General features: G+C 41.4%; 3 protein-coding genes and 1 long non-coding RNA gene across 7 annotated transcripts; 2 read left to right on the forward strand and 2 right to left on the reverse strand.

Moving 5' to 3' along the window:
• Positions 1-288: 288 nt before the first annotated feature.
• Positions 289-16,624, reverse strand: rassf4a (Ras association domain family member 4a). 3 transcript variants are annotated; one of them, XM_035606376.2, is made up of 11 exons: positions 16,487-16,624; positions 11,231-11,300; positions 11,049-11,124; positions 4,409-4,515; positions 3,749-3,819; positions 2,758-2,924; positions 2,299-2,400; positions 2,174-2,225; positions 1,917-2,038; positions 1,238-1,335; positions 289-768 (listed from the first exon to the last, which is right to left on the reverse strand). In XM_035606376.2, exons 2-11 carry the CDS (start codon positions 11,281-11,283, stop codon positions 699-701), a joined length of 918 nt encoding a protein of 305 aa, XP_035462269.1. In that variant the 5' UTR covers positions 11,284-11,300; positions 16,487-16,624; the 3' UTR covers positions 289-698. The 3 variants fall into 3 exon arrangements, with proteins under 3 accessions (XP_035462269.1, XP_035462267.1, XP_035462268.1); XM_035606374.2 differs by having other exon boundaries at positions 2,758-2,927; XM_035606375.2 differs by lacking the exon at positions 16,487-16,624 and adding an exon at positions 15,332-15,352 and having other exon boundaries at positions 2,758-2,927.
• Positions 5,434-7,211, forward strand: LOC118283927. The gene is made up of 2 exons (XR_004784724.2): positions 5,434-6,260; positions 6,564-7,211. It is a non-coding gene; the product is annotated as an uncharacterized LOC118283927 (long non-coding RNA).
• LOC118283925 (growth-regulated alpha protein) lies at positions 12,008-13,971 on the forward strand. Its single transcript, XM_035606377.1, has 4 exons — positions 12,008-12,162; positions 12,341-12,470; positions 12,751-12,834; positions 13,414-13,971. Exons 1-4 carry the CDS (start codon positions 12,051-12,053, stop codon positions 13,544-13,546), a joined length of 459 nt encoding a protein of 152 aa, XP_035462270.1. The 5' UTR covers positions 12,008-12,050; the 3' UTR covers positions 13,547-13,971.
• A 1,917-nt stretch (positions 16,625-18,541) lies between the features above and the next one.
• Positions 18,542-24,464, reverse strand: tmem72 (transmembrane protein 72). 2 transcript variants are annotated; one of them, XM_035605904.2, is made up of 6 exons: positions 24,151-24,464; positions 22,406-22,511; positions 21,489-21,555; positions 20,597-20,668; positions 20,118-20,257; positions 18,542-19,321 (listed from the first exon to the last, which is right to left on the reverse strand). In XM_035605904.2, the coding sequence occupies exons 2-6, from the start codon at positions 22,446-22,448 to the stop codon at positions 18,888-18,890; spliced, it is 756 nt and encodes a 251-aa protein (XP_035461797.2). In that variant the 5' UTR covers positions 22,449-22,511; positions 24,151-24,464; the 3' UTR covers positions 18,542-18,887. The 2 variants fall into 2 exon arrangements, with proteins under 2 accessions (XP_035461797.2, XP_035461796.2); XM_035605903.2 differs by lacking the exon at positions 22,406-22,511.
• Between the last annotated feature and the right edge of the window lie 1,942 nt (positions 24,465-26,406).

A 26,406-nucleotide genomic window follows, 5' to 3' on the forward strand; every position in this document is an offset into this window, starting at 1 on the left:
TTTAAGAGGGTCACAACACGGGGAGAGCATTACAGTTCAGATCACTGCCAGGGTCTTTGCGCACACACACACACACACACACGCACGCACACACACACACACACACACACACACACACGCACACACACAAAGCTCATGGGAACCAGTTGGCACGGAGGGTCACAAGAACAATGCTAATCGGAGCTCCAGCTACTGCGGAAGTACAGGAAATAATAAAGATGGCTGTTTTCTGTGTGGGAAGACTGAGCTGGATTTTATGTTTGGTGTCAGCACAGATCCAGCAGCAGCTATAAAGGCCACACTCAAACTGATTTATTACATAAAAAGGTCCAATTCAGAGAACAAGAAAAATATTTAAAAAAACCAGCTTGTATAAATATCCATATTAGCAATAAGAATTTTCATACAAAAAGTGAATACATTAACAGGAGTGCTATAAAAGCAGTGATACCCTTTTAATAAAAAAAACTTTAATAAAACAGATAATAGAAAATGTTGGGATATGTAATTCTAAAAGTACAAGCACGTTGGTGTATGCTATCAGTCTACTGAGTCTTTACTTTTACCCTTTTACCGTTACATTCACTACAGTATCATAGTATATCAAATCAACAATCATTAGTGTTTCACCCACACCTTTCCCAGTCTCTCTCTTTCACACACACACACACACACACACACACACACACACACACACTCTATACTATGTCACTGGTGTGAGCTCTGCCTCCAAGTTGATGTAGAATCATAGACCTCAGAGCACTATACCTGCAGAGGTGGGAAAACACATAATTAAATACAGATACACTCAAATGCACATTCAAATATAAACCTATTCACATTTATCTACAAATAAATATAAATTGAGCAATAAAAGCATGACATTACTCATTGTTGTCAAATCCTATTGAAAGACCGAACCAACACTGTGTTGCGTAGTACTCTTGCTTGACCCTAAATATCATCAGGCTTAGAAGTTAATGTGAGTCTATATGACAGATTATGAAACACACAGTCATATGATTTAAATGATTACACAAACTTGTTAACAGTGAGTGATGAGTGTTTCACAAGAACACTGTCATCATTGAAGATCAGTGGCCTTGTTTTGATTACTGTAACCAATTCCGCTGGGAGACACGGATATTGGCTTCAGATAATGAAACAGACGTGCCATTAAAGAAGGCTCTGTCTAGACGGAAGCTCGTGTTGCAACTCTGAGAGACTCTTGACTTACTTTTTGGTCAGCTTGTTTATCTCACGTTCCTCTTCCTCTTTGAGTTTCTCGACAAAGCTGTCTAAAACAGGGGTCTCAAACTTTATGTACTGGGCAACCTGGGGAGGATATGGTTCAAATATATCAGCTGTAGGGGGCTTCACATGTCCTTGATAGTATGATACAAAAAAATCTTAACAGTAAGACATTTAAAAAAACAAAACACTAAAAGTTGGACTAATTTACGAAACATTACTTTTAAATTGAATCTTTAAATAAACTCAAAGCAACACAAACATAATTTTAGTCACTTCAATTGTGATGTGTAGGTGGATATTACTAGTAAGTAAGCACTGCAGTTTTTATGTTTGTTTTGTATCTGACCCCTTAGATATTAAACTGATTTCAATCATAGACAATCCAGAAATCCTCTCCAGCAACTATCTAGTTCTATTTATATCACTCAGTACAGTCTCACCGTACAGTTGGTCATTTTAGTCTATTGTTATATCAGTCGCAAAACAGGATATCTTTCCTCAGCCTGCTAAATTTAACTCAACTCTCACTGGACCATTGTATCTTTGTGTGTCTATGTTAAGGACTAAACAAAAAAAAAAGGAAATAAAATAAAAAGAAAAAGGGTCACTTATCATAAACAAGAGGAGGACAGAGCGAGTGGTGGCAGGAGACCCAGACTCACATCGTATGTGACTTCCTCTCCCAGGTCAGCCTCCGTGATGAAGATCTTGGAGATTTTTTCACAGGGTCCATAGAGCACCCGAGACACCAGTGGGTACACACCTTCTCTCAGACGGGTCCTCTCTACAAGGTCACAGAAAAGATAGAAACTTACCATGCACACACACACACACACACACACACACACGCACACACACAAATCCAGAAAAACGCAACATATCCAATGACAAAACCACAATCAGCAAATATACAACTTACCGCCAGACTCGTGAACCATATAGAGGACAAACTCTTCAGAATTATTCTCCACCTTGATAGACACAAATACAGATTAGTACTAGTTTTAAGTGTTACTGAAATACCACCAGTGTCTCACTTCTTACCCTAAACTTGTGTAGTAGCAGGTTGAGGACTTGTGCGGTCGTCATGGAGCTATTCACTCGTACGTTAGTGACCGAACCAAAGGCTGGAGTAAATACAGATGTCTGAGAGCAAGAGAAACACACATGTGGAAATCTGAGAGAACACAAAGTAATAGAAACTCTGCTTGGATTGAACAGTGATGGCTAGACTTGAACAATTTGATCCAAGAAGCTAAAAGCTGCAGCTCGAATCTGTTCAATAACAACACACACACATAGTGGAGAAACCTGATGGAGGACCTCAGTGTAACCTTGTATTCTGCGGTGCACACATGACATCGGCCCGCAGCTGGCTATTATGAAACTAAGTCAAAGTGCAGGCATGACCACAAAGGAAACCACTGTGGCTCTGCATCTGGAGATGTGTCAACAACGGGATACATTAATGTGTGCGTGTGTGCTTGTTCTGCTTCACTGTACCTTGTGGTTGTAGAAGTGTCCGTTGATTGAGAACCTGTGTGTGCGCAAGCGCTGCAAGTCTCTGGCAGTGTGAGTCTTTGACCTCCTCTGAACCCGCATGAAGGAAGCATCACTCCTGGTCCTCAGCAGCTGCGGGGAATCCTCTTCCTCCTGACCACCCATGTCACCTCCTTAGGGAGGCACGTGAACACACTCCCCTTAACACAGTCTATTTTCATATACGTCAGACATCAACACGTGTTCACAGGTTCCACCTTCTATAGGTATTCCCATTTAATTTGTGATCTAAAATGAAACCTTTGTTTTGAAGTAATTAACAAAACTTGATTTACTTGGCTGACGTACGTAAAAATTCATTTTCTTCGAAAAGCCCTTCTATACCCTCTAATTGTTGACTGTCCTACCAATTTCATAAACAGAATTTGACCAATAACTGACAAATCAGACAATATTTATTATTCATATTCAATATTGAAATGTTTTGAACAATCCTTTTACTATGAATCCTATCAATGTGTCTGTATCTGACAACAATATCCTCCATGACATAATATACGTTTTCTTTCCTTAATGAAATGTTCACCGACATCTTTATTGAATAATGATCAATTTCATTCAATGCACCATGTTTTTAACCCAGTGACTAATTTGACATGAGAGAGATGAGAAATCATCTCATCTGTTGGGCTTCAACCAGAATTTGACATCCTCCCAAACAAAATTAAGATCATCTTGTGACAAAACTTCATAGTGAAAACTAGAAATATGATCTGTGTTTGCAAGGGGAGTAAATAATATCAGTGCTGGAGATGACCTTTCCTAGATGGCAGCTTTGGGAAACCTGTGCTCAACACTTGAGCCAGCACGTGTTGAGCTCTAATCTATTTCAGTACGTGTGTATAATCTACATTAATCCAGCAGGTGTGTGTGTGTGTGTGTGTGTGTGTGTGTGTCTGTGAAAATGACTGCACATGTACAGTATGTTACTCACTAGCTGGTCCAGTTTCTCTGCCCAGTGAATTATTGTTAGACTCCGCAGATGCCACAGCAGATCTATCGTTTCTGTAGAAAGATGGAGGAAAAAAGTATCATCAGTGTTTTTTCACATTTCCAATGTTCTCTGAAGTACACTGTAACATTCTTAAATCACATCTAGGTGCTTTGCAATTTAGTAGATCTTAACTCAAGGTCCACTTACTAGCATTTTTCCAATAATGTCAATTATTGTCATGTGAACTGGACGGCAGGAGGTGAGGAAAATAACTTAAAAAAACTCCTCTATAGTCCTTTGACTCTCTTACCTTCAACCTGTTTATTTCAACTACTGCACACTACTGTCAACATTTTTAACTTGGGTTGCAACTTACAACTATTTTCAGCACTGCTTGGGGTCCAAAAGCCATAGACCACTAAGTTCATTTACTGTAATACAAAAATTATTGGCCAAAGAACAAAACCCTCCCAATCCCCAATGTGGCAGGGCAACACCGTGTACTATTCAGTAAAAGGAGTTTCCTTTGGGTGGGGTAAGAGTTTACAGAGTGTGACTTTTGTTGCCATTGTGTGAGTGGTCCTTGTTAATATTGCTGGCCCATGTGTTTGTTCAGCCCACGAAGGCATCTGTGTGTTAGTCTGGATATGGCTGTTGTACCGGTTGAGACGGAATCTTTCATTGTCATCGTGCATCTGCAGTCTGATTGGTCGACGTAGACCCCAGTAGATGTTCAGCAATCCCTCGAGAATGAGCCCTCCATCCTCCTACACACACAGAAACACACACACACACACACCGTACAACCATTATCATCAGAGGTCATAGTCAGAGGGGATATCCTGCTGGCCGTCCGCCACAGTGGCTCAGTATCAGGTGTACGTGCAGGATCAGTCGCTCACAGCTACAGGGTGACCCACTCTCATCTTGGAGAAAAAACCTGCGAGGTTTGGCCCACCCTTTTTTTTCTTTCTTTTACACGGCACGAGAATGAAGTCACGTCTGGAGGCAGCAATAATGAGAGCAGCGTTAAGCTTTGGGTCACGTACACACAGGGCGAGGTATTTCGATTTCACAAAACCGAAACTCTAAAATTAGAAGATAAATGGTCCCACTGCCGTGTCCTGAGAACGGAGAAAATAATGTAGCGTCACCCTGTTTGTGCTTGTTGGCTTTTAAATGTAAAGACAAAACTAAAATAGTATCAGTTGCATGAGGTCAGACAGTCTGCCAAGTAAAATGTGCATATAAAATGACTGAACCAGTAATAAATCAGAGAAATTACACCATAACTTCAACTGTTGTAATCGCAGATTATCACAATGTTTATAGATGTGTTCCTTTGTCTCCAAAGATTGTTATATCATCACTATTACTGATTAGAAATCACATGCAAATATTTTAACCAGCTCTTTGACAAGCCTATGAATCAATTTGTTTCAGTGATTTAAGAAACACAGATAAGAGACAGAGTATGAGGATTTCAGGAAGGTAATTCTCAGAAGTCAGTCTGATCAGCTGATACACTGTTGGCTGGAAGTCAGTGATAACCCTGTAGCGATTTGATTGAATGATAAATAATGGTTTGTTGTCATTTAAGAATAAACACACAAATACTTAGAAATATATGTCAGGGGGGAAATATGAGCTTGTGTAAGTTAAGTACATAAATTTGGCCTCACATTGCTCAGATACATGGTGAGTTGCTAGGGAACCATTTCTCTGATGCTGGAAGAAGAAAGCATCATACTCAAAAGAAAAAGATGAAGAGAGTCCAAAAGGAAAAGCGTGAAAAAGATTTTCTCTACTTTTTGATCCGTTTGTCTGACAGAGAAACTGACAAAAAACATATTTGACATCTATGAATTGAGCAAAACTGATCAAAAACGTTGGTTGCAGGTGAAAAATGTAAAGAAAAAAATGTGAGTAAGTTGGAAATTCTGTAACTTTTTCCAGACACGAGTCTGTGTTATGGAGTTCCGCATGATGCCTCGGCCACGTAATGTATAGATTTCATGTTTACAGAATGTTAATGGCTTGATTTGTCGTGGCCACATTCGCTTGTACGTGTTATTCTTCTGTGTTATACATGTTCAGCTGGGGGATAAATACCGTCAGTGTTTTCATACAGTTCCTCGATGGATCATTTAAATATATCAGTAAGTGTGTGTAAATGTCAGAGGAGAAAGAAGTAGAAAGTGGGTGTTTTTTGGAGGTGTGTGAAATTGTTCCCAGAGGCTTCATTGTTTCTGCAATATAAACATTCAGAGCAGCTGCACCACTGAACTTTGTTAGTCTGCCACTCCTGAGCTTCCTGAACAGGCATGAACACACACCCTCTCACACACGTTAGGTCAACAGGGCTATTTTTGGAAGCAGCGGTTAATCGCGCTGCTGCAGTGTCCCTCTATAAAACCTGGAGAAAGGCCCTGGTCCAGTCATACTCAACTAGGCGGAGTAGACGGCACTCTGTTTCACTCTGCCTTCAAGACATTTAGCTCAAGCATCAAAGGTGAGACTGCTTCTTATTTATTTTTTATCAGCTATTCTCTATTTATTTATACTTTAGTACAATCCAGCCATGTCTTAAACATTATAATGAACGTTAGGCAAAATTATTGGTTAATTTGTTGTTTAAAAAAACTAAAGTAAATCTAAAAGACAGATTGACGGACAGCAATTTAACACAGATAATGGAAATAACTGTCTCAATTTGATTTAATCAAAATAATGAAATAGTTCAATTTATTTCATGTGACTGAAGTTTGTAGACAAAGAGCAATGGTCTAACTCATTTCTTTTTCTTCTCCCACAGCAGCATGAAACGCAGGCGGTTGTTGCTTTCCCTGCCTCTCTTACCCACCATTACTGAGACGTTGGAGGACTTGCCTGTCCACCCCTCAGCCTCCCAGTCTACCCAGGGCCCTCAGTCGCTAGAGGACTACATGACCAGTATCCAGGCCCTCGCCCGGCCCGTTGAGGCCCCGAGCTGTGGCCCCGTCCGACTCCAGAGGCCCCCCAGGCTACGGCAGCTCTCAAAGGCTCAGATGAAGCTTTCTGCCTCAGCCTCACTCCCTCGCGGGTCTCCCCGCACACAAAGGACTTCTGGAGCTTCCAGTCGGAGTATAAACAGCACAGAGGATTTTTCTCTGAAAATGGGCAGAGAACGAGACTGCAGGGGCAAAGACCCCATGGACTGGCTGTTTGGACAGATAAGGACTTGAAGAGAGACTTTGTTGTTGGGCGTATTTGGAGGAGTATCTCATAATCACACAAGGCTGGAAGAACCTGCTGTGTTCATGTCAAGTTTTAAAAAAGGACAAAATCACCATATGATGCCTGAGTAGAGCCGAGATCTCTTTATTTTTATGCACTGAGGACTCAAGTCCACATGTTTACAGTGATGAATATTTTGTAAAGATGTAAAATATATAGTTTGTAATAAAATACTAAAATAATTGTATAAATGTTTATTGTTTGCTGTTTCCAAAGTTACTCCACAGAAGGGCTGAGGATCATTACTTCTAATAATAATCATTCATATTATATTCTGGTTCGGGCTTTTCAAATGGGACAATTTTATGAATCTCGTAAACTGAATCTCTTTTGAAGACATCGACTTCGGCAATAGAAGTTTGTGACAGACAGTTTTACTATTTTCTGATATTTTATGGACTGGTGGTTAACTCAACTGCAACATAAATTGTTAGATTAACTGTGAACACAAATGATCCTTTGTTGCAGCCCCAGTTGAAATGCTAATTCCAGGGTTGATCCCAGCTTTCCCTAGTCTGCATGCCGATGTATCCTTGGGCAAGACACGTAACCCTAAATGCCCCTGACAGCTCTTCCCAGAGAGTATGAATGTGTATGAATGTGACAGAAGAAGAGCGATAAACCGCAGCGCTGTATGAATGTGTGTGAATGGGTAAATATGTCAATAAGACTAGAAAAATCACTACATAAATACAGTCCATTTACATTTACATGGGATGTAACTTTTACCCGAGGGGGATTTAGCCTATTTGATTACTTTACACTTACACTGCAGATCAATAATACAAATACAATCATCAAATAATTCATATTTTATTTATTATATTTATATTATATTTACCTGGCAGTTTATAAATAAATTAAGACTATTCCCATATAAATGAGATACAACTTTAAGGTGTACACACATAAGCATCAACAAATATAATTCAATAACAAAATTTATTCTAATACGGTCATTCTGTATACTAAAACATAACATTATAACAGCAACGGTATATAAAGTGGTCAAATGACTTAATTTCATCAAAGTCTGAAGCCACTGCACTCTGCTGTGTGATATTCATAGAGGCTATTTGATGTCATACAAGTTCAGTTTCTGCACCTTCACTTAGGCAGGATTATAAATGCAGTATTTGTTGTTGGCTGTATTTTAGCGTTACTGTGCTACTTCTGCTCAAGTAAACTGCGACAGATCAATCAAAACAATATGTTTTTTTGCAGTGAGCCGAAAGAAAGAAAAGACAGAAAGATGCTGCCGACATCTAGTGGTGATCAATGGTGCTGCAGTGGTGGCTTATTTAACTGAATCGTGCTCGATTGAGCCACTAGAGTGAGCTGCATGCATGTAGACTGATGTTTGGTTATTCCAGCAGACAAGACCCGACAAATACATTCAGTATTCACTGCTGTGTTTTTCCCTGTTCTGACTCAGATTAAAGACAATACCACCAATTATATTGTTAACACATTAAGTAGTAACAGGTGGATTTGGAGGATAAAATGACAATCCTTTGATTCGGAAGACCAACATTTACAGCCCATTCAGCACATCACCCACCGTGTTGAGGAGCAAGACAGTGAATCGAGACTGGCTCTACCATCTGAGCGGAGTTCATGCCTCCAGCAGCCAGCATCATCTACTGTATTACACATACAGCCTGTGCTCTTAAGCGGGCACACACGTTAGAGCTTGTTTCTCTGGGCCATTTCACCGTGGATGGTGCTGAACCTCCAAGTCAGGTGGTTTACCTGCCATGTTCTCCCATGACATGACTAACACACATCACCTGACTTCACCTGCAGCGTGTGACCGTGATGTCATTTTTAAAACAAACCTAACAAATCACTTCTTCTCCCACACTGTTTGCATCAGTCTAATAAAATCAAATGAAATACTCAGACATTTGGTGTATGTGTATATATTTTTGTATATATATGTATATATATGCCAGGAAATGATGTTGCAAGTTGTATTTATATAAGCTCATTCGAACAGTCACTGTATTTTATGGAAACTCACACTCAATTTTGAAAAGCCAGCTTCCAACCCCAGAATGCCTCAGGTGAATGTTTTGTACCTCGAATCCACAACATACCTAATGAGTCAGTCCTGACTAACCTCTGGCATCGCTCCATCTGGTTCATGAGGTTAAACAGCTTGAACACAGTCACCGTGTTATGTGTAAATTATCACAGAAAATGACTAGTGGATTTTAACATACACCGTTATACTATCATGGTGTGTTGTGCAAGAGGGATTTTTCATCCCCAATGTTGCCCAGTTGAACTGTCAAAGTTCAAATGTATATATTTTTTCAGCACTTAAAGGAAATCTCACTCATGTTGGTTTAAATGTTCATTCTTGTCAAAGGAAAAAGCTGTTGACAAACCAGTCTAACAACATAACAATTTGTCTGGAGCTTTTTGAGTCTATCACTTAATAGAATAATAAAAGACGTTGGTGAATAGATTTACTGGTGACATTGTTTCTTTAGCTGCTGTTTCCAATGTCAAGAAGGAACTGTCAATCTCAGAAATGTTTCCTGTAGCTTCAAATTGTCATTCTAGCTTTTATACTTTCACGTCTTGTGTGACATAAAGTGGAAGAATTGTCACAGCACAATCGGAACAGTGGAACAAGAACAAACTTGTCTTATTCATCAGTGTTTTAAATACCCATGTGATCAGATTGGGTTTGCGCAGCTCTGAGGCTGCAGTAGAATTTTTTTTTCTTGCCAGCACTTGCAGCATTTCAGCCACACTAGGCTTTTTGCAAATATGTCTTTCTCACTATTCAGACAGTATCATTTATTTTACAACTGTTAAGTTATAACTAGACTGAACATTTAAAAAATGTCATATAAGGCACATGGCTAAAAGACTACTGTGACACTGACACACAGCTAATATGTGATTACCACTAAAACAAACACACCATAAACATGCATTTCGACGTTCTAGTCTTCAACCCAATCTCTAAAATTACAAAGATTTTGGAAAAAAGCTAGTGGCACGGGGCCTAGTTAGGGGGATTCTGACCGTGGTGTCGTTGCTGTCTCTGGGACTGATCATGGAATTTATGGGGGTTCTCACAAATTTGTCACTGCTGTGGACGAATTAGTTTGGCAAGTGAAATTAGTTTGGCAAGTGAAAGCAAAAGGCACATGCTTTGGTGGAATTACAAAGCCACTTGCATTTTCAGCAAAGTTAAAAAGAAAAGAAGACACGCTGTCAAAAAGTTTCAGTTACAGCATTGTAATGCAATGTGTTGAGTTATTCCTTATGATATTCCTTATGGCATGATTTCTGTGCAATATCTTCTCATCCAAATATTATGATAATCCTTTTAAGATGTACAAGCTATTGTATCCTTATCCTCAAGTCCATACCATGATACCATCGCTGTATTAAGTGCAGACTGTATATAGCCATACCATGTCTGTGACTGGGGGATTTTCCCAGAATGAGACAACATAGTGAATGTGGCTGGGGGGATGAAATAGAGGGACAGATCATGACCACCGTGCTCTGCCCTGCCCACAAACACACACACACACACACACACTGTCCCTTCCTCAAGAACCTGCTTGCGAACACAAAGGGGAACTCCCGACCATAAAAATCGGTGTACTTATCAAACAAATAACCGAATTCTAACAAACAGCTATGCAGACAAACCACTACAGCAGACATGTACTGTGGGAAATGCTTTGCTAAGCAGTGAGTGCATATGAATGAAATGTGTCTTACTCCATCCCTCCCTCCCTCCCTCCTTCCATTTTCGTTTTCTTTTTGAGGGAAATGTTTTTGTGGTTTGCCAGCCATTTGGTATGTTGGAGAAGAAGCCAAGAGTTTTAGATCGGAGCTGAACACAGCACTGCAGTCAAAAAAAACAAAAAACCTCAAAAAATACCACACCTACACACACCGCCGAGGTATTGTCAATAACTCTCCCTGTTTACTTTGTTTTTTTGTTTCTGCCGTCTGTCAGGTGACATGTCTGCGGCTGAGCTTTTCCTACCTCGCGAGTCCTCAGCTGGAAGTTTTTCCCTTCGTGGTAACAGTTGTAGGTCCTCAATAGTGACAAGATGTCAGACCTGAGCGTGAACCACAAAGGAAAGATTAGCAAAGAGGAAATTTCATAAATGCAACCATCATTGTGATTTGATTTGATTCGATTGTACTGTGCAGTGAGGGACTTACTTTGGAATAAGTTTCTCTGCACTGAGCTTCACGTAGGTCTGATGCTCACCCATTCTGTCTGGAGCTGCAGCTGTGGCAGAAAAAACATGAGAAAGAAACATTAAAGATGACATCAAGATTGATAGTGATTAAAGATACTCTTAACTTTTTAAACGATGGTGTGCATGTACAAATAACCTCTATTATTCCCAGATTACTGTGACCATGTGCTTTTAAAAAATTAAAACCACACATAAACAACAACTCAGAAAAATAAACGATGCACAGAAATGTAATGCTTGTAGTGTGGCATTTTGATTCGATATGAAGATTGGAAAGTTGTTTTTTTGATGAGACACAGTTCAACAAATGGCTCCTGTTTTGGAAGCAAAGACAGAGAATTAGCAGAAATCACATGGTGCTGTTGACACAGAGCCAATAGACTGGTATAGTAGCATATTGAGGAAAAGCGTGACAAAGCCTGGAAACTAACACTGTGTCTTCATGTCACATTCAAGGATAACTCCTGCTTCTGTGCACAACTTCTTCTACCCAAGTAGCACACACTCTATTAATGATAAGAAACACCTCTGTGATCAGCATGGGACAGTTCCTAAAGAAGACCACCAGTGTTGGTCTTTTGTTGTCTAATAAATTCAGTAAAAATTAACCACCACAGGGTGTCAATTCTCCTGTGACAAACCCAGAGGAATGGTGTCCCTGATCCCTGCATCCTGACTACCGTGCCCTGATTTAGGGGGAGAGTGCCATGGGGAATTTCCTGGTTTGGAAAGCCCAATGCTGAGACAGTGGGGGAGGAGCATGAGTATAAAACAGCAACATGTGGCTCAGGGACTCAGTGTCAACGCTCACCTTTGCCTCCACAATGAAGCTGTGCCCCCAGTCTGTCTGTCAGCTCGCCTTCCTGAGCCTCTGCTGTGTACTGATCACCGGTAAGAAGCTGCACCCTGATCTGTGCTTATATCTGTTCTCTTTTCTTTGATAGTAAGTTGTGGATTTGTTGCTTTATTGGGAAAAACATGTCTGAAGATATGGAACTTGCAGTAACTTTACCCCCGCTCATGTTGCATTGTGTGGAGTTAATCTGTAATCCTGTTACTGTGTGTGCAGTGAGGGAGTTGGACGGCTCATTTGTCCCGGGAAGATGCTTGTGTCCACAGACGCAATCGGGCATCAGAGGGCAACTGAAAGAGCTCTCAGTCTACCAAAAGAGCCCCAGCTGCGACAAGGTCACAGTCATGTGAGTACCACATCCTGCACGCGCGCACACACACGTGCGCACACACACACACACACAAACACACACAAACACACACACACACACACACACACACACACACACACACACACATATGCAGGCACACACACACACGCACACAAACACACACACACACACACACACACACACATGCACGCACACACATATGCACGCACACGCACACGCACACACACACACACACAGGCACACATCCAGATGAGCGTGACTAAATGTATGTTGTGGATTTGTCTTTTTTTTCCAGAGTGACAATGAAGAGCAACAATGAACAAGTGTGTCTGAGTCCAGAGGCACCGCTGGGCAAACAGCTGATTCACTGCTGGAATAGGTGAGAGAGCTAAAGGATACACACCCACTGAGCGCATGCACAGTTAACGGGTCCTAAAAGACTTGTCTCTGTAAGGTGTTTGTAAGGGATACTAAAGCTTTGTCAACCCCCAGAGGATCATGTAATGCTTCCATTTAGGTTTAAAAAAAGATGAAATTTGGCAATTAACTGTGCACACAACAACAAAAATATGGAATATTCTTATCACACATCAGATCAAAGAATATACAAGGTCCTTTTTCAGTAGCAAAAAAGGTCCCACCCATCTTCACAATCCCTCTGTGTATCATCTATTTGGTTGCCAAGCCAGTTCTTACGGCTCAAGCTCTTATAACGAAGCACCTGGTTTTGCCCCTGATATACTAGGTAATCCTTGACTTTTGTAAGCAAATTTGCATTTTTCACTGCTTTTCATTCTAATTGTTCTCCTATGAAAGATATTAACATCACTGCGCACACAGTCATGTTTTGCATAAATCAATTATCATATCAGACCAGCTGTCTGATACTGCAGGAGAATCTACTCTCACACGTCTACCCTCACGCTCAACTCTGAACTTTTTTCTCTGTCTTCTTTAGAGCTCATAAGTTGGACCGCGATGTGAAACTGTGCCTGAGGAGGCGGAGGAGAGGGAGAGGTGGCAAGCGCCAGCGGTCTCGACAGAGGAGCCGGGGCAACACCGCGAAAGTCTCATCTTCCAACTCCCAGTAGACAAACCGCCTCCGTCATCAAAGCTACCGCTTGGAGAGAAGTGTGTATATGCTGATCGTCGGCTGGCCACCGCCGACAGAACCACGTTTTATTTCTCTCACCCAGCTCAGACATCAAGCTCCCCTGAATTGCTGTCTGGGCTGTATACCAAACTTTTCTAGGCCAGCAGCAGGGGGGAGGGGGGGCTTTTATGTGTGCAAATGACTTATATAATGATGAAAACTGTAAGCCCTGGAGGCTTGTCATGAATGGTAACAATTTAAACTTTATACTGTTACTCTATGAAATGGCAAACATTTCTTTATGTGTAGTTCTGTGTAGGCAGCTGGAAAAGATAACTGAACACGTTGTTGGTTATTTATTTTTTTGTATGAATATGAATATTTCTAAACATTTTTTTTGTAAATAAATATAGCTGAACAATAGCGTGGCCTTTGTGTGCTGTTTGCTGTTGCAGTTCCTGCTTTAGCAAGGAAGTGCGGGAAAGATGATCTCTTCCTTGGCAGGATATGAGAGGTCACTTAACCCACAGCCTCAGCTCTGGTTAATAAACTACAGGATGTGAGTCAGCGGCAGGCACAAAGCAAACATATCTCACTCAAAACATCTGCATAAATACCTCAAAACTAAAACGGGAGCTTGTTGTGTGTTGTTATCATGTGCATGTAACCCATATATAATGGTTGCCTCAGTCCCTGGAAGCGTTAATTAGTGAACACCACGTCAACAACATTGTGCGTATGTGTGGTTATGTTTTACACCTCCATCGACTTGTAATCTGGTGTTTCACAACAGACGCTTCCAAATGATCTGGGCGAGGACTGGTGAAAGTGGGTCTTTATGGCAGCTCAATATCATGCTTCACACCTGCTCTGAGATTTCGTGTAAATCATTTGACAGGAAAGATCCAAATGGTGCTACAAGAGAGACACACACACACACACACACACACACACACTCCCTGAATATGAGTGATAGAAAGTGAATAACAAGGCCTGTTTCAACATGTGTCCTTTCTTCACCTATTGGAATCGATGTGCACTGCTACACCTGCCATGTGGTTGCTCAACACTTGACAGCTCATACGAAAAGTGAAAGTAAACTGATCAACAAGGTGACCGTTGTTCCAGGGCAGAGCCAGGTAACATAATATATATATATATATATATATATATATATATATATATATATATAAACTGAGAGGGTCTGTCAACAGCTGTCAATATAACCGTCTTACTGGATGGCTTGTAACTGACAGACACCCCCATAAAATCCCATATAGCACATCGATGTGTCATACTTATTCATGAATCTAGTATAATGGTATTTAAGTGGTTTTGAATGTGATTTTGAGTCTGAGGTCAAAGGTCTGAATTTAAATCTCCCTTGTGTGAGTCTTACTTTTTACAATAGAGGTATGCTTTTTTTTCTATACAACCGTTAAGGTTTTTATAAGATTATTGGAATAAGAAGTGAAATGTCCTGTTAAAATGCAAGAAGATATTTATATATGTAATTATACCGACGACTATCTAATGTAATCTCTCTTTATATATAAGTGTAACATACTTTAACATGTAGCTACTTTGAAATAACATTGGAGGGCAACGTTTCAACAATTTCCTCCAAAACACAAAACACCCTTCAGCCACAGAACCATGATGCTGGTGTGACAATGGCGCCACCTAGTGTCTACAGTTTGATGAGACTGCAGGACAGTGGACAACTTGAATGTAGTCTTTACGACAAAGTGCTGATGGCTGAGTTCTTGGTTGGGACTCTTACTACTTTCTGAAGATGATCCATAGAGCAGAAGTGTATCATTTGGTCACATGATAAAGGAGGTGCTTCTTTTTGCATTACTTGCAGCTGAAACAGAAGATTTTAGGGGGGAAAACAGAAGGAAAAAAAATGCTTAAGCAGTGGTAGTCACCACAAAAACCAGGAAACAAGACTGACCACATAACTGTCAGACTGGGAAGTGATCTCTAGGAACAGAGGCACAGATTCAGCTAAAAAAAATAAACACTGAGCAGAAAAAAGGGGACGTTTGGTTTCCTCTTTCAGCACTGAAACTCTAATTCTTGTCCATCCGTCCATCTTGAATCCAAACTCATCTAAAATGCATGAGAATCCATGTGTGTTGATGTCAATTTCTGAGACAGTAGCTGTATCTATCAGTCCCCCGCCCCCTTGGCCATGACCTCTGCACACCTTCCACTTCATCCCAGGGAACTGCTGACAAGGTGGGTGCATAACGGGGTGGTCAGCCTATCCCTCATACATATTCATACATAGTAATGGGTGGATAAATATTCCATAGTTTAAAGGATTCCGGTCTGTCACCATTATTATGAATTATTCAGCCACTGCACATGGCTGCACAAGGGTCAGTGTTTGGGGGGTGATGCTGAGATTTTGGTGAATTGCCTCTCTTCTCTTTTCTTCTCCTCCTCCTCCTCACACCCCGTCCCCTGTCTGCGTGTAAGCTCCCCTCGGTGGACAAAGAACCTTCGTTGCAGGTTCTGCTAATTGTTTGGATCATCGCGAGATTCGTATCCAATTATCGCACCTACACCGGCGGCTGCGCCCCGAAGACGACGATCCATCCCCACGCGTAAAAATATCCAGGGGAGCGCCAAATAACGCACACCAACGAGAAGGACGCCGTTACAACAATGAATGTCTGAGGGTAAACAGATCAGAAGCTGACGAAAAGGATTTTTTTTTTGTTAACACCCACCGGTAATCTCAAACATCAATATTCCAGTTGTGACCGTTTGTAACCTGCATCCAACTTCGGAACACCTCTTGCCATCAGAGCATTTTTGTTGTTGTTTTCAGGGTTTCACCTCGTGCTTGTATCTGTCAAGTTCCTTCCCACCCGAATCTGTCTTTGTGAATTCACCCCGCAGTGAATGTGATTAGTTCGGGTCTTACCATAGCAGAGTGCGTCCCCCGTCCTCTTCCTTGTACCAGCGATGATTCCCGCTTATCGTCCGTTATCTTCATGCCTCCCCGGCCGAGCTGCATTCAGAGCCGGAGGATACAAACTGACAACTGGGTGATCCAATAGAGTGCGCGCACTGACACACCTCCGCCAATCAGCATTGAGAACGAGCCGCCGGAGTCAGGGTCACATACCTCTCTCCTCCAAATCAAGGTGCTTTGCTTCAGTCTCATCTTTCACTGCACTGTCTTACATTCTGTTTTTTATGAAGAAAGAAAATCAACCCCTCACCCTAACCTTTCGGAAATATTTTTTTCCTTTGAATTATGGATCAGTATGTGTGGTTAAATCAAGTTCTTATCCTGTATCATGCTTGAATTTTATGGATATTACCTTGTTTGTTACATACTCATAGTGTGTTGTATTTTATGTATACCCCTCGTTCTGTGTTTCAAATGTATGCATAGCAGACCAATTGCATATACACACAAGGAAACAATTCTGTACAGAGATTTTCTTATCACAAGTGCAGTTGTAATAAAGTCGAACTCTTCTCTAAAGGACTGGCCCTGTTTTTTTCTCCCAGCTCAGCAGTAAAGGAGAAGTCCCTGTGACCTGTAAAGATTTATTTCACCCATCCTGTTTTTGAGCCTGGATCTGCCATCTAGGAACCTATTGTGGGGTGGAAAGACAAACTGTAGGAAGTCTCCCCCCTCTTTCTGAATAGGATTTAGGATTCAACATGTACAAAGGAAGTAAGTTGTTCCAGCAGCTGTATAACTTCCCTCACAGAGACGACTCATTCTAAAGGATATGGGTATGAATGAGCTGGTGGAATATATATGGAAGTGGACTGGAAATACTGACACCCCCCCTCTCTTCTGGTTGTTATTGGGCCACTCTGCTAATTGACCAGATATCCTTGTTGGGAGGACAATGCAGCCCCGATTATGGCCCAGTGAGCAGCCCCAGCAAAACTCAAAGACTCTCTGTTCTCTCCATAAAACGCCAGAACATCTCTCCCCTCCTGACTAGACTCACATGTCACGGCTGTGATACATTGTGCTAAAAACATGCTTAAGAGATTGAGAGGATGAATGGACCCACGTAGCTGCTGGGGATATCGTTTGTGTTGGAATATGAAGAATAACCCTGTTGTCTCCGGGTCTCACTCAACTCGCAGGCTATTTGTGTGTTCACAAGTCTGCCGTCTGGCCCCAGTTCTCAGCGAGGTGCTCTCTGATGAATGAGGCTCTCTGCTTTTATTGATTCTCTGCTCAGCTTTGATGCTGCAGAGAGATCGCCTCTCAATGCTACATGCACTTATATGCTGTAGCTACAGTTCAGTGAACAAAGGACTGAGGAATACAATGTGTGTGTGTGTGTGTGTGTGTGTGTGTGTGTTTTGATGTCAAAAACAGTATTGATTTGTGACTTGAACAAAAGAGGGATGTCTGTCCTGAAGCGCTGATGGCTGAGATGGCTGAAGCGTGATAAAACCAAAGAAAAATAAAATGAAACGTTTAACTCTATGAAATTTCAGCTTGATTTATGGAGCATGTGTCCTATTCACACACCCATTTAACATCATCAATGCACAGCGTATGACATATTATTAACGTAGGAGTGATACCTGTAATTATGATTATTGGTGCGTTGGCACATTAGACGTGTTCTGGTGACACACAGGCCTATGGTAGCTCTCTGGTGGGTGATCTTTTCTCTCATCTCCATAATCACGCCTGCGCTCCTCCCAGAGCTCCGTCTCCATGGTCACCACTCACACATGACAAACACACAATGAGGAGGCTTGAATGTGACTGACACCAGCACCTGCACAAGCTCCAATGCCTGCCGCTCCCAGTCACATTTGCACATATTTCCTCTTGATGTTGAACGAGTGAAACAGTTGATTTAATTCATTGCCTTATGAATAATGGATGCTGCACTAACTGGATTGGATTGCCCGACGTAAATCTCTGCTCTCAAATCAATGTCGGCTTTGCAAGAACAGGTTTTCAGACTTAGAGCCACCCACGTGCAAATGAAAGTACAAATGGTTTCATTTATTTCAACTTTCACATTTGAAACTGTTGTTGAAACACCATCGATTTCACACATCAAATTAGAATTTTGTACGAAAATGTACAGATCAGGAGAACATTAAAAAAATCTTCTTATTTTATTTGTTTAATTCCATATGAAACACAAAGCCTGAACACTTAATGCTCAAAAGTCTTACTTTGGCTGGTCACACATTTTATCCTGGCACTTTCAGGGAAATAAAAGTGTAGAACCAACTAGTTGCACCCAGTCAGTATGTGGCAACAATACAAAAGCTCTCCATCATGTGATATCAATAAGGAGCTTAGTCTGAGCCCAGAGGGACGTTCAGTCAGTGATCATTGGTGCAGTGTCTGAGGTGGTGTCTGGCTCACAGTATCCGTCCATCTCCTCCATCTCTCTCTCCACAGGCTCCTCCCTGCCCCTGAAGCTTATCAACCTCCTCTCTGTCCACCTCCTCCTCTCACTGTCTGCATCTTTGGGCGCCGCCGTCTCCTCCAGCTCCAGCATGGCCTGGACGCTCTCTCCTCTCTCTCCCAGGCCTAGGCAGAGGTCTCCACTTGTGAGAGCCACTCCCCCCCCTCTCCTCCCTGCCACCGCGCTGAAGAATGAGACTGTGCTGTCCGAGCCTGCTCTCTGTGCCACGCAGACAGTGGGCAGGCCCTGGTCGCCGTAGCTCTCCTGTGGCCTTTTGTGAGACTTGCTCTTTGTTTTCTTGCTGAGTATGAAGTTGAAAAAAGCGGTCACCAGAAGCATTATCCCTGGAATCAGAAGATATATATCTATTTCTACAAGCTTCCTTCAAAGTATGTCAGCGTAGGAAATGCATAGGTTGACATGAATTGAACAATGGCTGAATTCCATTTAGCTGCGTCAATATGATACAGTTGAGCAGAAGTCCAGACAAGAGTCAAGAGTCCCACCAGTTCCTACAGAGCTTGGCAAAAAGGCTTTCTATTTTTCTGCCCCCTCAACCTGGAATACACTGCAGCAGGATCTAAAACTCTCCAGTTTGGTCCTGCTAGGGGATTTTAAACTCATTTTTAGGCCACTGGAAAGAGCATCTTTGGAAACGTGTGTTTTTAGTATTTTCTAGTGTTTTAAGTCTTTGTGTACTTGGCACTTTCACTTAAATATTGTGTGTACACTATACACTATTGTTAAATCTGTCTGTCTGAAACTGATTGTTGTTGTATTGTCCCAAACAGGTCTCTCTTGAAAATGAGACCCTGTGTCTCAATGAGATTACCTGTATAAATAAAGGTTAAATAAAAATAAAATAAGAGTCAAGAGACATTTATTGTCATATGTACATTAAAAACAAATGTTACACCGCACAATAAAATCCTTAATTCGCTCATCCTCCATTACACAGTTAAAGGTGAAAAATTAAGAATTAAAGGAGGAAACGATTGTGTCGGGAGGACGATCAGACATCAGAACAGTAACACCCATGCGTTGTCAACGGAATGACATCAAATCTGCAACTAAAAAGGCCTAATATGACACTAACAGTGCAGTGAATGGTAGGCAACTGTAATGATTGCGCCATTTTACCTGGGATAATGGCGTGCCACACCAACACAGGGTGCAAGAAGCAGACCACTGACATGATGGAGTAATAGAGGAACTTATGGAAGCCTCCAATGCGAGCCATCTTCCCCCACAACACAAACAGCTGCCAGTTTGGAGGACAGCTTTAGAGATAAAGGGGAAGAAGAGGAGGAAGCAGACATGCTTTCAGTCATGTTCACAGCCAGACAAATATCTTCCTGTCAGAATTTAAATTCTTACAATCTTACAAGTCTTTTTTACAATAAAAAAAAGCTGAATATGTGGATTCTAAAATTGGCAGACATCGGGACTAACGAAACTCATGCTTTGATTTAGGTTTTCAAATCTGCTTTGCACCGACAAACTACATAGTAGGTAAAATGACCTCGGACAATTATACAAGCTTGGGTTCTCCCTCTGTGTATTTACGCTTCAATATTCAGGAAGAGCACAGGCGTCGGAGTCGGTTGTTGTGTACTCACGGCAAACACATGAACAGGAGAGCGTCCAGGAAATAGGCCATCTCAAAGGTCATGATGGCAACCGATGACACTCTGAGGGGAGAAATAAGTTTGCGGCTGGATGAAACTGACAGTCTCAGTGATCAAATCAGTAAACTGTTGCCACATAAACAAAATCCAAATATGTCCGTTTCTGTGTATGTTATCAAGGACCGTGGACGAGAATTGCATTACTCCTTTTTCACAAATATGCATGTAGCAATGGGCGGCAAATTCCCTAATACAAAAACAAAGAGATATCATATTCATATGGTGCAGAAGAAATGACATTAAAGAGTTTTTTTCTTCACAAAAATATGTGCCCCCTTCTCTGTTTTATGTTGAAATAATCTGATAACCATCATATCCAGTGGACCAGAAAATTGCCCCCAGACTATCCATCATTGTACCCTGCCCTCTCTGAAGATCTTGTCGCGGAGTTCTGTGTTTCTGTGTGTGTCTGTGAGTGCAGCGTTCTTTTGCATTTATATGTACTCGCAGAATAAACAGTCATGTATTTCTGCTGTCCTCTGGGAAATGTTTTCCTGTGGCTCTGTGGGAGTTTAGCGTTGTGCCACAGAGATAATGAGAAGTAGCTCTGAAGGACTGCTCCCCTCTCTGCACTCTGCACCATGCCTCATCCCTCTTACTTCGATCCAACATCTTGCAAGTCTGTTTATACTGTATGAGCGATTATGAAGGCAAATACAATATTGTAACTATTATCTAAAAGCCTTCGGGGGGCCACACATTCTTTGCCATATTAAGATCCAGGCGGCCCGTTTATGCCACCAGTTTAGTCTCAAGTAGGTCAGACCCAGGAATGCTTTGGTAGGTAGGTTTTAATTTGCATTTGTAAAACCCAAGCACTTACAGTAGGTATATGCCGAGGCTGTTGAATTCCCCCTGTTGTAGAGTGTCCACTCCCACAGCACACAACACTGAAAAAGAAAAAGTTAGATGACTTTCCTTTTTTTTCCCTGGGATTGACTGGTGAGCGGATTCTCTCCAGCAGATGTCAGGCTTAGTTCATTATTTGCTCCTTGTGGCAGGCGGGGTTGCAGTAGTCTTGTATGAATATTGTTAACATTTCCCCTGTGACGGCGCTCGGTGTTGTGCTGCTTTTATTACCTCTGCCAAGGAGGTTATGTGATTGGCTCAGTCTGTCTGTTTGTTTGTTTGTTAGCAGGATTACTTAAAAAGTCATGGACAAATATGCATGAACATTTTATCAAAGATAGGTCTTGGTCATACTAACGGGTCATTCAATTTTAAGGAGGGATCCAGATCCAGATCTAGGATTTTTTTTTAATGATTCTTCACATTTGCTAGATAGGGGAAAACCGCTGCAGCCTAGTCGGGGGTCTGCGCTCCCTTGGTGCTCTTTTTTGGTTTATGTATCTTTGTCTTATTGCTCTCATGGTAGTCTTTGCCGTATTCCTGCAACCATATTGCCCTGGTGCTTGAGGCAATTGTGAGTGTCTAATTAGAGTCCTGCATGAAAATCATTTCTACACTCATCGAGCAATTAAGCTACCTTGAAGTCGTGCTTTACATTCCAGGCCATAGTACTGGACTGATGATGCACATTACGTAAAGATAAAACACATTTGGTAATTTTTGGTAATTGCTGCAATTGCGTCCGTCATGGTCACAACATGTTTGTTAATAGCTCGCTCATGCTTGCAATTGCGATATCTCTGCCAGGAGGCAAAGTGATTTCAGTGGACACTTAACACATCACAGTTTTTTTCTGCCAGTGAACCATGACACTGAAAAAAAAACCCTCACCGCTTGTTTGTGAAGTGGCCACTAGATGTCTGTCGATAACCATTCCCTCTGCCTGACATCTTAGGCTGGACGACAAACGACACAGAGCAGCATTCCTTCTGTCATTCTACGTAAATGAAAGTACACACTTATTGTATAAACGGAGGATGATCAGCTACATCTGGTAGTTTCCGATTCATTGCTCTATGAAGACCAACTCTGCTTTAATCCCCTTCAAGCAGGACACTCAATGTCATCAATGGCTGCCTTTAACTTCTGACATAACCGCTGTGGGGGAAGCTACGAGGAGTTTCACCGGAGGGATAAAGTTATTGATTATCTATACTATATCAATACTTCTGCTACTGCCACATGACTAATATTTTAAAGAAATAGTATGAAATTTTGGGGAATTGCAGAGAGTAAGATGGGAAGATTGTGTCGCAAACTACTGCCAACATCCAGTTAGCACGGCTTAGTATAAAGACAGCAAACAGCCAGCCTGGCTCTGTCTAAAAGCAACTAAATCTGTCTACAGGAAGCTCTAAAGCTCACTAATTTACATGTCATATCTTGTCAGCGACCTTATGTTTTCACAGGTGGCAATGTGCTGGACTGTTTCAGTAACTACTGCTGGGTTTGTCACCCATGGACATATGCAGGCAAACTGTTTCCCTGTTCTTCATGCTAAGACAATCAGTCACTGGCTGTTTATTTAACAGACAGATTTGAGAGTGCTATCAATCCTCTCATTGAACCATTAGGACACACGCCAAAGTGTTACACCATTCCTTTATTGGGAAATCGGACTGAGGACAGTGAAACAGACCGGAACACATATTTGATGTCACGACAAAATCTCACGAGTTATAAAGACAAACCTGTCTTTGGAGCAAAATCTTTTTGAAGAGGTTAACGTCGTGAAGTGGTGATCACCACGAAACACGTGGAAGCAATTTCTCTGAGTCTGTTTACCAGAAATTCAGAGATAGAATCTGCACCAGGGGGAAATCAAGGGAATGTGGCTAAATGGCTTCTGGTAGTTTATAGAGTGTGAGAGGTATTAGCCACGTATATTAACGGCTGCATATACACCAGCTGGATATTAACATATATGTGCTCCCTGCATGTATGTCTGTCTGTAGAACACACACAAAGGCAGGCAGACATACCATAAACACCCATACACACACATACAGAATAATGCACAGAAAGCCCATGCATGTGTGAATGTATAACAGCTTGTGGTCATACAAGCCCAGCTTGATACATAGACTTGGTTTTGGAGCAATGTGAGGCACATGTCTCATTTATATATATATTTTTTTAAATAAGAAGGAGGCAGCAACCAAAAAGCTATTTCCCCTGCGTGCTATCTGTCCCAGTGTGCATGGGGAGGGACAATAATCAAGGTTATGCATGTTTTTATGTGTTCCATATATCAGCCGAGAGATGAGTGTTCTTGGAGGTCAGTTAAGCAACATTACATCTGACCCTCTAATGGTTGCAGGTTTATGAAATACAATCCTCCCAGCAGGAGAGATTTAAAATGTTCCTGAAAACTGTGACATGTTGGAGATTGAGAGGGACGAAGGCTATTTTCAATCCTTTTACAACAGCTCTGACTGACCAACTCGTTGCAGAGACGATGTGAATTCTATAGTGCATCTGCAAGTCATGCCTATATTGAAAAAAACAAGTGATAAACAGGACTCTCAGTTTAGCTTTGTTAGGTTTTCTTGTGTTTGTTTTCATTTATTTCTTACCTGTTGCTGTCGAAACACCAAGGATCCTGCAGGCAAACTCCACTACAATCCACCACACACTCTCTGAGTTCCCCATGACTTTGAATACCTTCCCCTCGTGAGCGTATAGGTATGTAACACAACTCTAACTCTATCTGAAATAGTTGGTGACCTAGTAGCACCTACTGTATGGATCTAGACACATAGTTGGTCATCAGCTGGACTGATGGTTGTTGGTCGAAAAGCTAAGGTCAGGTTCTCCGTTAGCACCATGATGTGTGAGCCTCTTGCAACTGGACGAGTTTACCTCAGAAAGGTTTCTGACTCAATGCCCCGGTTGCACCAATAACTGCTTATCAGCCACACGCACGCACACATGCACACACACACAAACACACACACACACACACACACACACACACACACACACACACATTACGACTTCAGCATTCCACTGCCTATCTCAAGGTGAAACTGCTCAGCTCAGGGTCAGTTTTGCATCACATCACATTTGCCTTTAGGGCTGGTTAAAAATTATCAGTGACAAATTAATATAAAACTAACTCATATCGGTGCCTATAAACAGATATTTAAAATTAGTAGCAATTTTTATTCACCCTTGAATTGCAGAGAACAGTCGCCTTGCTTCTGAACCAAACTCCCTTTTCCTTGTCCCGTGCCTACCATTTGCTCTTGTTTTCCACTGTGTAATTTCATTTTATTTTGGGGATTTTGGGGATTTAGACTAATCAAACTACAAAAAACATTTGTCAGAATCCATTTACGGGAAAAGCTTAAGTAAGCATTGAAAAAATAAGCACCAGGTTGCGTCATTAAAGAAAAAGCAATGTTTTCAAGCTTAGAAATATTATAATATTATATATTAAAAAAGCTTTACTGAGTATGCAGTATACTTTCATGCAATAAAATATCACAAGAACAGACAGAGACTCTTTTACACAGTACACACGCAGGCCCACATTGTCAGTTCACGTAGTTTTGGCCGGGGTGTAATCTTGTTCAGGTACAGCAGAGGCCTAATGGAACGAGCAGTCAGAGTCAGTGCGCACACACACACACACACACAAACACACACACACACACACACACACACACACACACACACACACACACACACACACACACACACACACACACACACACACACACACTCACTCACTCACTCACTCACTCACTCACACTGACTCCTGTGCGGGGGCACAGTAAGCCACACAAATCTACTTAAATCTATAACAAAGACACATTTGTGTTTTTGAACTGGTTCCACTTGTTTCCGGCTTAGATGCCAGATTATTTTTGGCATTTATGGTATCGAGTGTACGTGAGTGTGTATAAGCAGCACTGCACTAACTAAAACTATTTCATGTTATACTAGATATGGACAAATTACTTGGTACAACATTTCTAGGGATGGCACAGTAGCGTTGTTGCACACCTGCTCGTCTTGTTGATAAGGTTTTCTTCATAAAGCACCTATAAAATGTAAATTTTGGCTGGAATTATTTAATTCAATGAATTACTTAATGCATTATCCTCCAAAATGTATTCGCTTTACATTCTAACTCTTTGATTCAATTAAAAGACACCTCCATAGAACAGTTTGAACACAACCTTAAATATTACAGGTGCAGATGTGATTTTTTAATTTAGTAGTTTTTTTTTATGATACTAATGTGATTTCTTGTTTTGATAACTAATTTTTCTAACTGCTTTTGCACAAGTGCTTTACAGTTTGCCTCTCACTCACCTATGTGGACACACTGACACACTGACAGGAGCAGATGCACTATGCAGGGCGATCGTTATGAGATGGGGTTCAGTTTCTTTCTCAGGAATTCTTAGATTTATGAACAGGGGAAGTTGGGGTCTGAACCATAACTACACAGCTACAAATACAGTCACGGTATCGTGATGCAGAAATGCCCAGAACAAACACAACTTTTTGACCACCCACTCCGTGTGATTTGATTGACAAAAGAAAAAGACAAAGAAGTCTGGAGAAATCTTAATCAAATCACATGCATGTTTACACTGCAGCACACTATTGCACAAGAAGCAGACATAGATGAGATTGGAATGTGTTGTGTGCATGCTAACTGATCTTTACCACCGTGGTCACAGCGGGCCATGGGTTCATGTTTATTTGACATTCTGAACCACCATGATGACAGGGAAATAAATAATAGAGAACATCATTTATGGAAATAAGTCAGTGTTTGTTGTGAGGGGATCATTACTGACGTTTACTGTACATTT

Source organism: Scophthalmus maximus, chromosome 10 (genome assembly GCF_022379125.1).
Source record: "Scophthalmus maximus strain ysfricsl-2021 chromosome 10, ASM2237912v1, whole genome shotgun sequence".
NCBI lineage: Eukaryota > Metazoa > Chordata > Actinopteri > Pleuronectiformes > Scophthalmidae > Scophthalmus > Scophthalmus maximus.

What these genes read in the sequence shown, in the direction of transcription:
- rassf4a (XM_035606374.2), bottom strand. Translation starts at nt 11,283, where the DNA reads ATGGGTGAGCATCAGACCTACGTGAAGCTCAGTGCAGAGAAACTTATT. An exon ending in TGCTACTACACAAGTTTAGG is followed by an intron (nt 2,226 to 2,298) that starts GTAAGAAGTGAG and finishes GTGTCTATCAAG; the next exon opens with GTGGAGAATAATTCTGAAGA. An exon ending in ATAAACAAGCTGACCAAAAA is followed by an intron (nt 769 to 1,237) that starts GTAAGTCAAGAG and finishes CCACCTCTGCAG; the next exon opens with GTATAGTGCTCTGAGGTCTA.
- LOC118283925 (XM_035606377.1), top strand. Translation starts at nt 12,051, where the DNA reads ATGTGGCTCAGGGACTCAGTGTCAACGCTCACCTTTGCCTCCACAATG. An exon ending in TGCGACAAGGTCACAGTCAT is followed by an intron (nt 12,471 to 12,750) that starts GTGAGTACCACA and finishes TTTTTTTTCCAG; the next exon opens with AGTGACAATGAAGAGCAACA. An exon ending in CTGATTCACTGCTGGAATAG is followed by an intron (nt 12,835 to 13,413) that starts GTGAGAGAGCTA and finishes TGTCTTCTTTAG; the next exon opens with AGCTCATAAGTTGGACCGCG.
- tmem72 (XM_035605903.2), bottom strand. Translation starts at nt 24,226, where the DNA reads ATGGGGAACTCAGAGAGTGTGTGGTGGATTGTAGTGGAGTTTGCCTGC. An exon ending in TGGTGTTTCGACAGCAACAG is followed by an intron (nt 21,556 to 24,150) that starts GTAAGAAATAAA and finishes TTTCTTTTTCAG; the next exon opens with TGTTGTGTGCTGTGGGAGTG. An exon ending in CTCCTGTTCATGTGTTTGCC is followed by an intron (nt 20,258 to 20,596) that starts GTGAGTACACAA and finishes TTATCTCTAAAG; the next exon opens with CTGTCCTCCAAACTGGCAGC.